Raw genomic sequence first — 18,016 nt, 5'->3', positions numbered from 1 at the left:
GAGAAGTGATTTCTCCACAATATGAACTATGAGAGGAAAATATTACTTTTTCAGGTATAGGATTTGATTGCATACTGGGCCCAATACGGGTTTATTTTGATGGTTTATTGGAGATCTATATTATGTGTGCATTAGGTTTAGGTCTTGATGCGTACATTTATATTATCAACGTCTCAATCAGAAATCAATTTGAAGAATACTGAAATCACACAAACATCGAAAACCAATGAAAGTACTTAAAATTTTACATGATATGATATTTTTTAAAGACAATTTTAATTTGTTAATGGAGTTATTATCAGTGAATTTAATTGTTTACACAAGTATAATATACTCAGAAAACTATGCGAACCAATAGTACTAATTTGTAGTGATTTTTAGGATCGAAAAAGACAAACGCAGACCCAAGCAAACAATCACACAAGACTAGATTTACGTGGTTCCCATAGAATGGGTACATCCACCGGGACAAGTGAATGACGGATCTTATTCATACGGTGGATCACAAAAAAACTGGTACACCTGACAGAATGACATCCGAAATGAGAGTTATAATAGGAAAAAGAAATTATTAAAGACAATGTACATAAAGAAAAGATTGGACGAACACAGTGTCCTATCCGTGATTTTCTGATACGTACTACAAAATACAAGAGCCAAAGGCTGAAGAGATATCCCGGAATCATCAGCTTTAAAAGAGACTGAAGGCTGCCGAGCTGATTGCTAATGTGATGAAGGAGGGGCTGTTTCCCCCCCCGGCCCCACACCCCATATCTCATATTACCTCCTCCCCTCCTTCTCCCGCTCCTCCCTCTTTCCATTTACTTTTTTTTTTCTTCTTTATTTGCTTTTATTTTTTTCTATTAGAATTTTTTTTCGTTTTTTTTCTCTTTATTTCCTTTTGATTCCTTCCCCTTTGAATCTTTTTTTTATTATTTTAATAATCTTTTCTATTTTTTTTATTTGTTTCTTTTTCCATTTACCTCCCTTCTTTATTTTTTTTTTGTTAACTCAAATTCTATTTTCAATTAAAATTGACTTTATACTTAATAAATTTATATTATTTTAATTAGTTAATTAGTCTTAACAATGAATAATAAAAATAACTTGTAATGAACAATCATAAATTGAAATAAATTTTCATTTTATTATAATTGAGTACATATTGTCAAAACATGAAAATACATAAAAACACAATTTTTAATCAATATCTCCTCCAAATGCTGCTCCTGGCATAGAAATAGAAATAACCAGGAAAGTCCCAGGTCGGATGGTCGGACGAGTCCAATTAGAATCACCATTCCTTCCTTAGTCGGTACGAAGCCAGACTTGTTGACAAACTTTCGAGGGTGTTAGCCTCGGGTTACTCCACAATTGTAAAAACAATCATAAAGCATATAGACCAGTAATTTTAGTAGAATAAGTTTTCTAGCTATCTTTAGTATTTTATCTTAATATGCATTTTTAAACACAAAAATAAAATATAACAGAAGGTTACGGTAGCTTACGGAAGATGAATGTGGCTATCGAACGAAGTGACTTCTTACGGTAAGCTTATGGTAGCTTCGAAAGAGAAAAGAAAATACTTTTTTTTTCTCTCGAAAATAAATATTGACTAAACTACTAAATTTTTTGGATCGAGAGGCTGATCGGGTGGTGATTTGGTGGCGGCCTTGGGTTGAGTTTCTTAAAGAATTCAAGAAGAAACTCAATAATACCAAGAACAAAGTAAGAACAAAGAGCAAACACAAAGTTTCTAGAGAGGAAAGTTGGAGAGATTCAAGGTGTGAATTGAATGGTTTCACAAAGGGTTCTATTTATAAGAAAATGAGGACCTCTCTCCTCACCCCATATGGCGGGCCCCCCCTATATTTGCTCTATGGTTGAAGTCTAATTCTAGGTTCAAGTCTAATAAAAATATAATTACAAAAATAAATGTTTCAATTTTCAATCTGTTTGAACTGGTGCAAATATGTTATTTTTCTGATCATTTCATCATAAATGGTCGTAATAAATTTTTGCCTCCAAGGCCTTTCAATGAACACCCTAAAAGAGTCTTGAAACTATATAATGAGTTTTAGGGTGTTTGTTGAAAAGTCTTAGAGCAAAAAATTAATTATGACCATTTAAAATAAAATGATCAAAAAAATACGATTTTTGACCCGGTATATTTATAGAAATTAAATAAATAAGATAAAATTAATTAAATAAAAATAAATTTTAAAAGGTGAAGGTGTTTTAAGAGGGAAGGGGGGGCCGGGGGATAATCCGGGTTTTAAGAAAAGGCTGGAGTTTGATTTAAAAAAAAAAACAAAAAGAGAAGGCTGGGGGGTGCTAAAAAAAGGAAAACGGCCGGATAAGAAAAAAAGAAAACAAAAATGGAAGGCTGGGGGGCGGGTAAAAGAAAACAAAAAGGAAAAGGGAAAAAGGTTAAAGAAAACAAAAAGGGAAAGGGAAAAAGATGACAAAAATGGAAGGCTGTGGGGGGAGGGGGGCCGGGTAAAAGAAAACAAAAAGAAAAAGGGAAGGCTGGGGGTAAGGGGTAAGGAGGTCAATTTGGTGTGGGCCCGGGGGGGGGGGGGGGGGAATAGCAATTTTCGTGATGAAGGAACTGCCAGGATAGGAAGCCCCACCGGCCCCCCAAGAAGTCAACATATCTTTGGATCAGAAGACCAGGATCCTTGTGAAATGAAAGGATCCCTTGATATTTCGACTTTTTTGCCTTTGTCGTGTAACTACTAGTGGAATCACAGGGCTTTAAAAGGGTCCTCCTCATTTATAGCTCTCTATGCTATTGCTATAGCTATGGACTAGGACTACTACTTTCTCCATTCCCGTAGTCCAGCTCCCGAATCTGGAACTGGAATCAACCCCGGGCCAGAATGCAGATTGGCATGGACCCATATTTAATGCTACAGTATATTGTTTACCAAACAGTGGTAAGTTTAGGGTGGAAACAACTATGCGCGAAATCCACGTAAACATGGCCTGTAGTAAAGTCTCATAATTCTCGTGCGTGTGCGTTGTGTGAGCGTGAGTTCGAGGACCAAGGAAATCTGTAGTGCACCAATGCACTGCGGGAGGTACAGGAGGCCCTGATGTGCCCCATCGAAAATTTGTTATTATGATCTGAACCGTTCAATTTTTGTAGAAATTGCTAAACACTATGTTTAAAATCAAAAATCAAGTTAATCTGACATTGATATCTCCATTATATCTATAGATTTATCTCACTGTACATTTTTGTTAGTATACCTAATATTATCTGACCAATGGGCTAATGATATCTGATCAATTTATTTTTTCTCCTCAATGATCTACCCGACGTAGTCTACAAACTGAACAATTCAAATCACGATGACAAAATTTCGATTTGACCCAATGAGACGTCCTACACCTTGCATTGCAGCACTACAAGATTTCTTTTTGCCGAGTGTGAGCATGAAATGTCTTTCAATCACATTTCAAAATTGCTAAAATCCGTTAGAGCAAGAACTAGAGTACAAGCGTAGTGTGTGAATTGAGAGCGATAAGAATTGATTAAGCCCCGTTCCACTAATAGTCTTATTTTTTAAATAATTATTTTTCAAGATAAGTCATTCTCTTACAATACGTTACATTTATTTTAAAAAATAAGTACTCATTTCAAAGAATAAACACTTATTTTAGTGGGACCATCCACAAACTCAAAGAAGTACTTATTTTGAAATAACTAAATTTTTTTTTGTAATTTTCAAGCTTTAAAATAGTTATAGGCTTATTAAAATATAAAAATATGCAATATAAATTTTGTTTGAAAAATCTCGATTATACGATGCAAAAAAAATTAAAAAATTATTTTTATAAGTATATTATTTTTAAGTTTAAAATTTTTAAAATACATACTTATTTTATAAGAAGATTTATAGGATGGGCCAGAGTGTTCTACACGCGGCAACCAAGCCACCCTCTGTCTGCCTCTCGCTTCCCACCCCCCCGCTTTCCCGTACGGCCAACTCTCACTCGGACTGCATGGCATTGGGAAACCGAAACAGCGTCGCTATCGCGCACGGTAGCCTCAGGCGAGTTTTTGGTGCACACGGCGCAGCATAGCGTAACCCCCGGAGCCTTTCGTCCTTTTCCAGTACATTCCGTTTTTCGCCTATATACACGATCAACTGTCCACCAACACCGTGTTTTCTGCTCTTGCCTTCCTCTTGTGGTATTTTCTTCTCTCTCTCTCTCTCTCTCTCCTATATACACGATCAACTGTCCACCAACAGTGTGTTTTCTGCTCTTGCCTTGCCCTTCTGGTATTCTCTTCTCTCTCTCTCTCTCTCTCTCTCTCTCTCTCTCTCTCTCTCTCTCATGAACTCTTTTAGTCCTTCACTGTCTCTCTGTTCTACGACTAATTTTTGTTTACCAGTAATACGTACGTCTCTCTCTCTGTACTGTACATTGATCGTATTGATAGGAATAGTTGTACAACACAGTGCTGAACGTGTTTATGTTGATGAAGAACATGTCGCAAATACTCTACGCTTCTAGCTTTTACTAGCTCTCCAATCGTGTTTTAGGTTTTACTACAATGCTAATCTCTGTTTGCTTAGTGCGGTTTAGGTTTTCGGCGGATGCATCTGTTTGTTTGTGACTCCACTCTGTACGGATGTCTTCTGCTGATATCGTATTTCGAGGTCGAATGGGGTTTTGTGATCTTCATAGCGGTATTTACTTTCCGACCTTGTCGTGTTTACGTTTTCGCAATATTAATGGCCGCTGTTTTCTCGTTTTGTTTGGGATTTTGTTTGATCGCATTTTGGCTGCGTGTTGTCACTGTCTATCCAAATCGAAGGGTAAGTGTTGTGATGAGCTTGATTACGTGTGTGGGGCCTTCGTGTGTGTGAGTTGGGGAGCATAGGAGGGGTTAGAATTGGATGAAGTGGGGTCAAGGCCAGCATATCCTGTCGGGAGCTTAATTTGGAGGTTGAGGAGATGAATGATGTGGTTAATTTCTGTGGCTGTAGTTTGTTAGGGTTATGTATAAATTAAGGGGTGACTGTATAATGTGGTGGCTGTTCAAACGGACGGGGAGAGAGAGAGAGAGAGAGAGAGAGAGAGAGTGTGAATCTTTTTTATTTTTTGTAGTGTTTGAGTTGCATTGTATACAAATAGTGAGTAACATTTGCGTGATCTCTTTGTGTGCGTTCCATTTTGTAAAATCCTACCACAACAATAAGACGATCTAAAACCCTTACTCATACTTTTACCTGAATTTGAGATTTTTTTTTTGAGTAAAAGTTGTACTTGATATGTGACACTGTAGTGGATGAACTCAACTCATATCCAAGTGGTAGTTCGAATCATTAATGACATAGTTTTGAATTTGGCAATGTATAAACTCAACTAATATTCGAGTTAAGATACAAAAATGTCTTCCAAATTTGAAGACTCGAAAAAAGTCTTCCGAATTTGAGTAAAGATATGAGTCAATGATCTTCCGATTCGCCACAAACTAAGGAATTAATGTTCATTACCATTAGAGTTATTATCACCCTATTTAGGTGAATGATCAATTGATCATCCCATCCGGATGCCACAAAATGATTATTCCATTCTTTCCTAAATGGTATCCAGCGAACGTTCTACCTTTCAGTGGAGTTCTGGCTATTCTAAGTTGAAATGTGTTGCATGATTGGTCCTTTCCCTTTGCTTATTTTAGCTTACAAATAAAATCAACAATGTCACGCGCACTTAGCCCTTAGGTACAAGTTTCAAATGTAAGAACAACTATGTTACATGCACTTCAAGTACAAGTCTTAGATGCTAGAGTGCGTATCTAAAAGATGAGTGTGAGGACTTACACACATTGAGAGTTTTGTTATAGTAGTATTGTATGACATATTTGATGTTGTAAATGATTAACGAAGTACTCGATTAAAATGAGATTGACAGAAAAGAGGGGGTTTCTACCTCTCATCTATACGAAAGGCTAGTATGTTGTCTTTAGTTTCAAATGTGACCACAGACTCGTATATTCTTCCTAGAGTAAGCATGCACACTAAAATTGACCGGTAGAGCTTACGAATACGAAATAACTGTACACTTGGATCATATCCTAGAGTAAGCATGCACACTAAAAACGAGTGGTAAGGCTTACAAATACAGAATAACAGTGCACTTAAATATTTTCAGCCTTTTCACAAGGTGCTCACATTTGGAGCTAAAAACAACATACTAGCCTCTCGTATGGATGAGAGGTAGAAACCCCCTGTTTTCTGACAATCTCACTTTAATCGAGTGCTTTGTTAATCATTTACAACATCAACAGTTATATCATATACAGTACTAGTATGACAAAACTTTGAAAGGTGTGTAAAGTTCCTCTTATCCAACTTTTGGATACACAATCTTGCAATGGATATTTACATACCCTTGTAGTTGATTTTCAAGATTTTCTTTTTGTGATGAAAGAAGTAAGATCACTAGTAGTCCAAACCCAAAAACTATTCTGCTAGGATATGAGGTCAATATGACACGGCAGTGCGCCAAAACCTTCTCTTACATGAAATCTTGCTTTGCACGTTAAGATCCAAACATCGAGAAATAGGTCGGACATCGTATATCATGCAGTCCAATAAAAGTTTTCTCTTAGTTCTTAGAGTAAACCCACTTAAGTTTGTCATACCAAACCTTGTTTTGGTGGACATGTCTAATATGTCTGGTGGTTATCTTTGCAAATCCCCTTTTTTTCGCGTGAGATAGCCTTTTTTAGATTATTCATGTAGCTTTATGGTTGATTCATTAAATGTTTTTCTCTATAATACTTTGTTGCTCTCTTTGAAACTTTAGGTTGCCAAAAACTTGCCAACCAAAGTCTTGACGACTAGTTAAGTGGTTACATGCTATGTCGCTACTTGGAGAAGCACATGAAGATCATACCGAGTTTAACTGGGGTCGTCAGACAGGCGTTGGTGGTCCAAACAAAGATTTCCTCTTATACGGATCTTTTACACATGGCGGTGTGGAGTACTTTCTTTATGATTGTGTATACATGTGGCGTGACAATGAGCTTGACATTGGTAAAATTGTAAAGATATGGGAGACTCCAAGCCACTCAAAGAAGGTGAAGGTTGTATGGTTTTTTCGTCCTATTGAAATACGACAATGGCTTGGAGATGTTGAGCCGCTTTGGAATGAAATATTCTTAGCTTCCGGTGAAGGCAATGGCCTCTGCAATCGTAATCCGTTGGTAATATGAGCTTCTTTTCATTTTTATCTATGTACTTTGATATTATTAAATTATTGATGCTTTATGGGTAGGGGAAGACTCCTTAGATCATCTCTATACTCTAGTAGGCGCTTAAACGTTCATCATTGAAATTGTACTTTGCTATCTCACTTTACATTTTAAAGAGCGAACAGAATGCACTCTAGCATGCCCTTCATATTTTGTTGTCTATTTTCTTTTTTACTTTGTGTTTTTTTCTATTGGAATGTCATTCTTCAACTACACATTCACTAGTTGTTATGTAATATGATTTATTGCTTGAAATATGCCTCCCATATGTTAAATGTTAAGAGAAAAAGTGATTTTGTTGGAGCACCTAAACCCTTACAAAACCTTCAAAGTTTTTGACATATGATGTTGGAAGCATTTGTAGAAGATGCTCTTGGAGAGCTAAGAAGTATGGACACGGATACGGGATATGGATACGATATGGATACGTGATTTTTCCAAAAAGAAGGATATGATATGTTGGGGGATACGTTGAATATAAAAGTAAATAAAAAATATATTATATAAAATTTTTAATTCCTAAAATTTCATTAATGATTAAAGTTTTCCATTACATAAGTTCACCATTTCACATGCCAAGAGAGATATATTCGCATATGGTTATATATATAACAATATCTATGTAGTTATATATATATATATATGTACATACAGACAACGAGAGAGAGACAAGAGGCTTACAAGGTTGTCGAGAGAGAGGATATCGTTGGTGTGTTTCTGGTGTCGATTGGTGGGGGAAAAAGAAAAATATAGTTCTATTTGCAATTTTAATCCATATATTTTAAGTAATTACATATTTACCCTCGCGCGTATCCAAAACATATCCGAGCGTATCCAACACGTATCCGCGTGTATCCAAAATGTATCAGATACGTATCCGGAGTGTATCCGAGAGTATCCATAACATATTGGGATACCCAAAAATAATTCTAAAAGTAGGATGCTTTAAAAAGTGTATCGGATACGTATCCGGAGAGTATCGGTATACGGATACGATACGTGATACAGAGGCCAAAGTAGAGTATCCGTGCTTCATAGTTGGTGAGACATTTGGATTCACCTCTCTAGAGGAAAGAATTTTGTGTTTGTAGTTTTCAGGAAGGGGAATAGTTTTCTCTTGATCTTCATTTACACACACTCTCATGTGGTCCATGTTACATGGGCTTGGGTACGGGTGTTGGGTGCAAAGATGTGTCTAGTTGCCAAATTCACCTAATTTCCATCTCAATTACACAGGTAGAACCCAAAATTTTAAAATTTTCAGTACATCTCTTTTATTTCCTAGCTGGTGTAGTTTACATGCTTTCTCGCGGCAATTCATGCATAATCTAGAAATACTATGCGTACTTGGACAAAGCGAGAGGAGGGCTGGAGAGCGGAGGATCACGGGAGTTCCTCATTTGGTAAAAAGCTAGGAGCTTTTATGGGTAGTTTATAAAAGGCTAAATTTATTTATTTAGTCTTACATAGAACCCAAGCTTGGCAAAATCCACCAATTAATCAATTTCCAATAATAGAAGCTCCTTTTTAGGTGCTCCCTGCAGCTAAGAATGGGAGTCAATTGCAAAGATATTTTTCCTGAATGAAAGATGCTTTTATTAAGTGCTCAAGTAGTAAATGTTTTTCTAGTATCGTGATGACGTGGAATTAATATTTTTCTAGTATGTTACCGTAAGTTCATATTTTCTCTTGCTTGATTGCTCTTTTTTTGATATTCAACATGCTTGAGAGGTTTCATCGTAGTTGGGAGTCTCGATGGGTGAGATTCCTAGGAGGTTCTGACTTGGGAGAGCGGAGGATCATGGAAGTTCCTCGTTTGGTAGAGCTAGAGGAGCTTTTATGAGTAATTTATAAAATGGAAATTTATTTATTTAGTCTTTTACATAGAACCCAAGTTCCGCAAAACCCACCAATTAATCAATTACCAATAATAGCAGCTCCTCTTTTAGGCGATCCTTGTAGCTAAGAATTGGAGTCAATTGCAAATGCTTTTTTCTATATAATGTAAATCCCATGTTTATACTATGTGCTTGAGTAAAAAATTTCTAGTATCATGTCGATTGGGTATGAATATTTTTCTAGTATGTTACCGTAAATTCATATTTTCTCTTGCTTGGTTGCTCTTTTTTTATATTCAACAAGCTCGAGAGGTTTTATGGTAGTTGGCAATGAGCTCTTTCTCGATGGGAGCGAGATTCCTAGCAAGGTTCTGACTTGGGAGCGAGATTTTGAGGTGGATTCTATGCCCTACACATTGGCCAAGTAAATCTCCAAAGAAACACGTTGGAAACAGATCTCACATCCTTATCCGTGTGTTGGATGTCCAACAAGGGTACTTCACACTATTGGAGGAGTTAATGTAACTTAGCAGGTTGCCAATGCATGGCTTTTGTTATTCCTAAGTTTCCCTTAAAAAATAGCCTTGAATTATGATGTTCCAAGTCTTCACTTCTATGGTCTTAGCCATTCTTCTTCCTACCCGATGGTCATGACAATCTACGTCCTGCAATGTGCAGCGACCTCATCGCATTGACTTCCAGCTGGCGATGTGGGATAGTAAGCAACCCATACATGTGTAAAGGTCCACGAACTTAGAGCCTTTACCCTTATCCGGAGCCTCTAGCACATTGACAGGCTTAATTTTAATACCTATTTGTAACTGCCTGGCCTTTTCTAGTACATTATTGTCTGCTGTGCCTGGAACACAAAGACTGCCCACACCCAAGCAAACATGCCTAAACAGCCCTCACACACCTTTTTCTTCTCAAGCTTTCTATGGAAAATTTCTTGAACAGTTGTACAATGAAAATCTAAGTCGCTACTTAATGAGATTCGATATTCTTCTTCCCACTGAATGTAGTATAGGCCATCACAAATTACATTGCTGCTAGAAAATGGTTTCAAAATGTGAGCTGTAGATCATCTGTGGTAATTATGGTTGGTGGGATCACTTGTCCTAAACAAACTCCGTGGCATTATAGCACCTAACTGTCAGTCAGGCTTATCTAAGAGTCCTATAGGCTTTGTTGAGTCGATACTTATCTTAAAAAAGGGCTTTTTTAGACTTTAGCCAGTGACCAGTTGTGGTGCCTAACAATGAGCTTATTATGTGCATGAATTCAGAATAATAAGATTTTGTGTGCATGCTATTTGAATATCAATTGCAGTAGCTTTGAAATAAATCTTAGCGATAACATTTCAGAAAAACAGGAACATTGAGTATTGAAGTGTCAGATGTTCAACATCATGGCCACGAAGAACCAGCATTGAATAGAAGGGCAATGATGAATTGATGGATTTAGTGCACTATTAACTGTAAAGGAATCTAAAGGTGGGGTATAAAACCGTTTCCCTTGGCTGACCTTACCTGTTTCGTTTGTTTTAGGAAGCAATTTGTGGAAAATGCAATGTTGTCTGTACGTCAAAGGACAAGAGAAATCCTCAACCATCGAAAGAAGATTTGAGAATGGCTGATTACATTTTCAATCGTACTTTTGATGTTGCGAGGTGCACAATATCTCCCATCTTTCCGGATGTGATAGCAGAATCCGAAGGTTAGAATTTTTAGCTCTGGCTGATGTTACTGTTTCTAGGAAGTGGAACTTTGCCTGCTTCCTGTTATTAACTATTCTGAAATCCTAACCCTATTTGAATCAGTTATATTTTGAGTGCGTGCATATGATTTTCAAAGTAGGATCAGTACAGATGCACGTTTCTTCTGCCACAGTTTGGGTCTGCCCCCCTCCCCCTCAAGGCCGGCATGTCATATGCAAATTTGTGCATTCACGTAATGAATTTACAAGATATTTTTTTGCAGACTTAGTGAGTATAGGAATTGTGTTTCATCACCCCCAAGTTTGCGTACTGTGTTTTTATTTAGCAAGTCACCACCTCATCCCTAGTCAATATAATCTTTATTGCTGATTTTTCTCCCCCCGCCCCCCTTTTTTTTTTTAAACATTTCTTCAAGTCAGCCAAAGTAAAGGCAAATGAACTTCGAAGTCCTGGGGAACTACAGGCTGATTTTCCTGCCCTGTCTTATGGTATAGGAGAGCTATGTATTTTTCCAGAGAGCTGAATACTTTACAGGGCTGTCATACTCTTCTAATTTATGGTTTGCAGTGAAACATTTCTTTAACAGGGAAAAAGACCCAAAGCTCATTGCATCAGAAGATGGTGCAAACTTGAAAGGGAAGATTGCAAACCCAAGTTCGTTTGTTAAGGTTGAAGGGGTTACAGCTTTGAGGAACCCAGTGAAAGATGGCAAGTTTGACATGAGCCCTAAACCAGCAGCCAAAGGTGATTTTGTGCAAAAATACTTTACGGTTGAGTCAAATTCAACTGATTGAAATTACGTTTTTCTAGTTGCAGATAAAGCTGAGATGAAATGTGTCCACAATCTGTCACCCACCAGTTTATCTGATAAGTCACATAAACGGAGGAGGGTTCATTTTAGTATTGGTAAATCTTTTTGTGACATTTAATATTCCTTTGAACTCGCCATGGAAATAATGCTAAAATCCCTTAAACATTGGCAGTTGATCCTAAAGAAGAACATTCTAATAGAGTTAAGGGCAGCAAATCCGACAACCAACCTCAGGAGATTACAAGAAGGCCGGTTGTGGTAAAGCCCTTAACTTTTAAATGTGACTCCTTTAAATTTCCTATTTAATGAAATTATTGGCTATGGCTGACTAGGGCGGACTTGGTTTGTTACCTAAAGAAGAACTTTTTAATGGGGTTAAGGGCAGCAAATCCGACAACCAACCTCAGGAGATTACAAGAAGGCCGGCTGTGGTAAAGCCCTTAACTTTTAAATGTGACTCCTTAAATTTCTTATTTAATGAAATTATTGGCTATGGCTGACTAGGGCGGACTTGGTTTGTTACCTAAAGAAGAACTTTCTTATGGGGTTAAGGGCAGCAAATCCGACAACCAACCTCAGGAGATTACAAGAAGGCCGGCTGTGGTAAAGTCCTTAACTTTCAAATGTGACTCCTTTAAATTTCTGTTTAATGAAATTATTGACTATGGCAGACTAGGGCGGACTTGGATTGTTAGTTTTGGAAAGGCGCATTGAAATTTGTCTCATAAGTTCTGTGTATATGGGTACTTGAAACCATTTTTGCTATGTTTGAGTTAGTATTCTAGTTGACCATTGACCATACTGGTTCTGCTGTTTTACCCTTACTGATTTAGTGGCTATTATTCCATGTACTAGAGAGCTTCTCTTCTTATCAAATAAATTATCTAACTTTTTCTCTTCTTGCTTGCAGCAAACAAGTAAATGGTTCGATCAACAAGTGAGTTCATTCTTTGATAAATCTAAGTATTATTGTTTATTCTTTTCTTTATTTTGTTGGGATGAAAGCTATGTTTGCTTAGCTTGTTTGTTGCCCTAGATAATAGTGTTGAGTATTTATCGCGTTTATGGGTTAGGAAGTAAACGAAAAAGAAAAACCTTAAAAACAAAAGAAGCAATAATGGGAGAAAGAATAGTTAGCAATGCTATGAAACATTGGAAGAACGATTGGAAATTGTTCGGAAGTCACAGATTCCACGGTGCACGATCTATATTATATTCAAATTTCATAACATTCCTTTTTTTGTTTCTTCTTGACTTGGTTTGTAATGTTCTCAAGTTTCTTATTTACAACCAATGACGTGACATTTTTGCATAACCGAGACGATACAATTTCTAGCATTTCTTGTTTCTCTTTCTTTTTTCGTATTTTTTTAAAGTGTCAATGGATTGGGGGATGGAGGTGGTTGGTTGAGTCATTTCTTTGTACTCAAAGTTCTCATTTTCTTTTTGCTGAAATCATTAATTTCCCATCTTATTAGCTAACTTTTTGTTGTCTTACTTATTATTGTCCATGAACCTGTAATATCCCGTCACAATAATGTTGTCCCTTGTTTAGAATCTTTAGACGTAGTTAATTCAGTTGAAACTAAATGCTGCCAATCAAGTCATTAAATAGACTGCCATACTGGTTCCTTTCTAATAGTTCTCTAATTTCTATATTCTCCAGTCTTGGATGGAAAAGTTGAAGAGTGCTTATGAAAGAGGCACTCTTGTCTTACTAGAAAACTTGGATCCGTCGTATACATCTTCAGAAGTAGAGGTATGCCAAACTCCTGCTTGTGATCTTCATTCAATTTGAGACGGCACAATTTTTATGCTCTTGCATGGTGTATGGAAGTTTCAAGGTACCTACCTTAAAGGAAGGAAAGAATCTTTCAAGGTCTTAATTTGTTTGACTATTGTAGAAAACAATATTGAAAGTGTGCAAGTATGCTTTTTGAGTCTCAAACCTAGAATAAGGTGTCAGAATTGTCAGGTTCCAGAAAGTTGGACCAATTCCTTCAATGGGAAGGGGTTAATTCAGAATCAAATATTCAAAAGGGTCGAGCAAAGATAATTGTCTCCCTAGGGAATAATCCCAAAACCCCGTAGAGTTGGTAATCCGAAAAATCAATTTTTCACCATTTCATTCAGATATACACATGTGATGGTAGCGTTATGGTGTTCATTCATATCTCTTAGATTTTTGGGATTAACCAATAATTATGTTAATGCTATGTATTTGGAAAGCAATACAGTCAGTCAGGTGAATATGATTCTAAAGATGCCAAAGCAACATACAATTCCAGCAACTATGAACTGTTGTTTCATCGGGATTTCTTTTCCAAGTATTTGTTATCGCCATCAATTGTAGTCGGAATGCCTAATAGCTGAACCCTTTGTGAAAGTTGATTATACGTCGTTTAAATTCTTTGCCTTGTTACTACTCAGGATATTGTTTGGAGTGCCTTGAAGGAAATGGGTGAAGCTAAGATGGTACCGCGTTGCACATTGTCCAGTCCTGACCATGGTATAACATTTTCTTTTCGCCTTCTGTTTTCAACCTTTCATGCATGAATTTGTTCTTCTACAGGTGATGGTTGTATAAATTTCGTTTGATTGACATGCTGTTACTCACCGTAACATATAATTGTTCTGTTAACAGGACAAGCTTTTTTCATATTCAAATCAGTGGATGCAGCAGAACGTGCAATTTCTGAGTTAAAGGAGAAATGCCTAATGCTATCAAATGGAAGGTACTTTGATGATTTGCTTATTGTCATGTTCCAGTGTTTTTTTAATTCGATTGGTAAGATTTGGTAAGAGCATCTCCAATCCTACTCTTTACTTTACCCAGCAAATGTACGAAATAAGGACAATCTTTACTTTACCTATTCATTTTTTCATCTATGCATTCCAACCCCACTCGGCCACTCCCTACTTTGCTATCTATTCAAACTAACTTAACCAATTTTGAGTAAAATATTTATTGTATACATGGTAACAACATAGTAATGACGTGGTGATGATGTGGCATCTTACAACAGTCATATCGATGGTAGATATGTATGTATGCAATCGTTTTCAGGTCCGGACGTCTTACGGTCCGGACCATCCGGACCTCCCATTTTCCGATTGAATTTCGATGATCCGAGCCGCTCAATGTGATCAAAACATGATTTTAAGCGTACCCGTGAGAAATCAGCATGAAAAATGATCGGGAAGGGCTTGATCCGAGCAGTTTTTTATTGAACCGTTCAATAAAAAACTGCTCGGATCAAGCCGTTTCTGGTTATTTTTTTTGCTTATTTCTCGCGGGTACCCTTAAAATCACGTTCCGAACACATTGAGCGGCTCGGATCATCGCAAATCGATCGGGAAATGAGTGGTGTGGACGGTGTGGATCGTAAGAGGTGTGGACTTGAACATTTGTGTGTGTGTATGTATGTATATATGTGTACTCACTTCTATCGAGTGCCTTGTATTTTGTCAATGGAGGAAACGGATTCATGTAGCCGACCCCAAGTGATTGGGATGTAAGGCTCGGTTTGGTTTGGTTATTGGTCGCAGGACTTCTCACAAGGTTTTGTTTTGGTTGCGCTTGATTCTGCAGACCTCTTCTTGGTCGCAAAGGATGTCTAGTAGAGCCAAACAACGCTTCTACTAGTTTTGTTGGCCATATGGTCATTAACAACCTCAAATTGCAGAAGCAAAAAGCAGAATGGGTAACTTTCCCTCATCTATGTACCATCAATCTTGCTTACAGCGGACTTTTCTTGAAGAATGTACCCATATTATACTATATTCTGTTTTAAACAGAAAATTGCTGTATCTACATCCCACTACTCCCAGCCCAACACGATCGAATACGATATGGCCTTGGAATGGCTTGTGTTACAAGAGAGATCAAAACTACGGTGGGATGCTTTGAATAAGGTAAGCAAGAAACCCCTACAACTTCTTCTTGTTTTCAATGAATCTCTCTTTCTAGCACACATGCTGTTATAGATATACATACCCTTTTGTGGGTCTGATGCCGTTATTCTGACAAACTTGAGTTGCGAGTTTTTACCCCTTTCATCTATGCAGCAACAGGCGGAGGAGATAGAACAACTTAGAAGCCAACTAAAGACCCATCACAACGCGTAAATTTGCCTTCTGAACGCACTTTTTTTAAAAATCACATGTGAAGCTTTTTAGGAGGAACTGATAAAGGTTTTTGTTACCTTTCTTTTTGATGGGTCACCTTAGTGCATTTTTTTCCACCACGGTTCTTCTGCAGAGAGATGACATACACAGGTAGGATTTTTGTTTAGCGGTACAAAAAAGAGTAGGCATACAAGGGTTTATCCCCATGGTTTGATGGCATACAGGGGTTGTGCCCAAGCTCATATCTGTATAGATGGTTTAATCCTCATCGGTATATGCAGTATGGTTTGTTTCTTCAAGAATTCTTGCAGTTCCCATGTTGGAGATTGTGTGCTTCGTGAATATGAATCGTGGGATATGGCATTTCTGTTGAAACATCATTTTTTTGGAGGACAGATGATTGTATAATTGCGTGAGATGTCAAATGGGCATTTAGTTCCGTGTCAAACGTGCTTTGCGTCATGCCTAACCCGGCTTACTTATTAGTCGTGTCATGCCGTGCCGGTCCATTTTAGATTATTAGATGGTTTAATCCTCATCGGTATATGCAGTATAGTTTGTTTCTTCAAGAATTCTTGCAGTTCCCATGGTTGGGGATTGTGTGCTTCGTGAATGTGAATCGTGGGATATGGCTTGGTACAAACACTAAGTAGGTTAGGATCGCAATAATGGAAACAAGAGGGGAGATATTATAGAACACTGGTACTGGTATTCATTTACTTGGACTAGCCTGGATTACATTACGGGGATGTCCTCCTTTTTATAGGGAGGAAAAGGTTGCTTACATCATCTATTGCATCATACAAACAGTAACTACTCATAATTAGATATTACTGTACACGGTGCATATTATTGCTCCTACTATTCTAGCCTAGACTATTGTACTGGACTTAACTTCCTGTGCTGAATCCCATTCCCAGTTTCTCACCAAATGCTCCAACCCACTTTGGAAAAATCCAGACTTCTTCATTTCTCTTTCTTTTAAGAAAAATGAAGACATCAACCCTACCAAAGCTATCCATGATTTTCTGTTGAGACATCATTTTTTTGGAGGATAGACGATTGTATAATTGCGTGTGAGATGTCAAATGGGCATTTAGTTCTGTGTCAAACGTGTTTTGTGTCATGCCTAACCCGGCTTACTTATTAGTCGTGTTATGCCGTGCCGGTCCATTTTAGATTATGCTTGGCCAAGCTCACGGGTAAGCCACACTTCGTGCCGTGCCTGTGCCTCCAATTGGACTATTTTCTTACTCGGGCATTGTAAAGACAAAAATCTTTTATGAAAAATTGCTCACATTTTTTAAATAATTGACAAGTATTAAATAGTTTTAATTAAAATTAAACAATAAATTAAAAATGTTGAACATTTTATTGAGAGTTACAATTGTGATACAATGGATGTAAATTGGGTAGGAGTTGCATCATTACGCCTTTGAGTACAACCCAACTACCTATACTCGATTATCAATCTTTTGCGACAAGCATGCTATATGCATATATGTTTTTGCACATATCTTACACATACATTTTTGTGGGGCCTATATCTGGGTTTTACAAAATGATCCGAACTGTTTATTTTTTTTTAATATTTTTTTTGGAGGGTTTCTGTAAAAAATCAGCTCTAACGGATATTGGCAAAGGCTTTCTTAGAATTTGTAGGGCAAAGCAGAATGATTCGTCCTACGGTTTCTAAGAAAGCCCTTACTGGTATCCGTTGGAGTTAATTTTTTACAAAAATCCTCCAAAAAATATTTTAAAAAAGATAAGCGATTCGGATCATTTTGTATGTACAAGATATGTGCAAAAACATATGTGTGAGAATCATTACTACTTTTGCAATTCTTCAACTTTATAAGCACAAAAAAATAAAATATAAAATATGGTAGGAGTACTTCTTTGTCTGCAATTATGAACATTATGACTCATTCTTAATTAGATTCATTGTTTACAACTATGCTGGAAATTTTGAGTAATATTATCCACATTTGAATATTGAAGACCAAGCAGTGCGTCGTCCAACGGTTACTTACAGAAGATATCGTAATACAAAAACTTGACAATGGGCAAAAACAGTGTACTAGCTAGTTTGGCAAAAACAATTAGTTAAATCTTTTAACAACAAGGGCTACGATTGGAACCGTTATATTTTTAAATCTTGTAATATTAATGTCGATCGATGCTATTCGAAAAACATTTACATTTGAGAAAATGAAAATATATGTTCACACAATTGAAATCCTTTC

At 37.1% G+C, this 18,016-nt stretch overlaps 1 protein-coding gene across 10 annotated transcripts; it reads left to right on the top strand.

Moving 5' to 3' along the window:
* The first annotated feature begins 4,001 nt into the window (after positions 1-4,001).
* Positions 4,002-16,163, top strand: LOC131335455 (protein ANTI-SILENCING 1-like). Of its 10 annotated transcripts, XM_058370810.1 has the most exons (15): positions 4,411-4,703; positions 6,829-7,228; positions 10,662-10,830; positions 11,399-11,575; positions 11,642-11,737; positions 11,815-11,900; positions 11,975-12,073; positions 12,147-12,245; positions 12,553-12,579; positions 13,309-13,401; positions 14,073-14,151; positions 14,287-14,377; positions 15,235-15,346; positions 15,441-15,557; positions 15,711-16,163. In XM_058370810.1, the coding sequence occupies exons 2-15, from the start codon at positions 6,884-6,886 to the stop codon at positions 15,768-15,770; spliced, it is 1,650 nt and encodes a 549-aa protein (XP_058226793.1). In that variant the 5' UTR covers positions 4,411-4,703; positions 6,829-6,883; the 3' UTR covers positions 15,771-16,163. The 10 variants fall into 10 exon arrangements, with proteins under 10 accessions (XP_058226799.1, XP_058226798.1, XP_058226795.1 ...); XM_058370816.1 differs by lacking the exon at positions 6,829-7,228 and adding an exon at positions 4,002-4,201 and having other exon boundaries at positions 4,600-4,703; positions 15,441-16,163; XM_058370812.1 differs by having other exon boundaries at positions 4,410-4,703; positions 11,830-11,900; positions 15,441-16,163.
* The last annotated feature ends 1,853 nt before the right edge of the window (positions 16,164-18,016 follow it).

This window comes from Rhododendron vialii, chromosome 8a (assembly GCF_030253575.1).
Source record: "Rhododendron vialii isolate Sample 1 chromosome 8a, ASM3025357v1".
NCBI classification, from domain to species: Eukaryota; Viridiplantae; Streptophyta; class Magnoliopsida; order Ericales; family Ericaceae; genus Rhododendron; species Rhododendron vialii.
Note: the sequence above shows the minus strand (reverse complement) of the source record. Positions and strands in the feature narration are given on the sequence as shown.

What these genes read in the sequence shown, in the direction of transcription:
- LOC131335455 (XM_058370807.1), top strand. Translation starts at nt 6,884, where the DNA reads ATGTCGCTACTTGGAGAAGCACATGAAGATCATACCGAGTTTAACTGG. An exon ending in GAGGGTTCATTTTAGTATTG is followed by an intron (nt 11,738 to 11,814) that starts GTAAATCTTTTT and finishes AAACATTGGCAG; the next exon opens with TTGATCCTAAAGAAGAACAT. An exon ending in TTACAAGAAGGCCGGTTGTG is followed by an intron (nt 11,901 to 11,974) that starts GTAAAGCCCTTA and finishes ATGGCTGACTAG; the next exon opens with GGCGGACTTGGTTTGTTACC.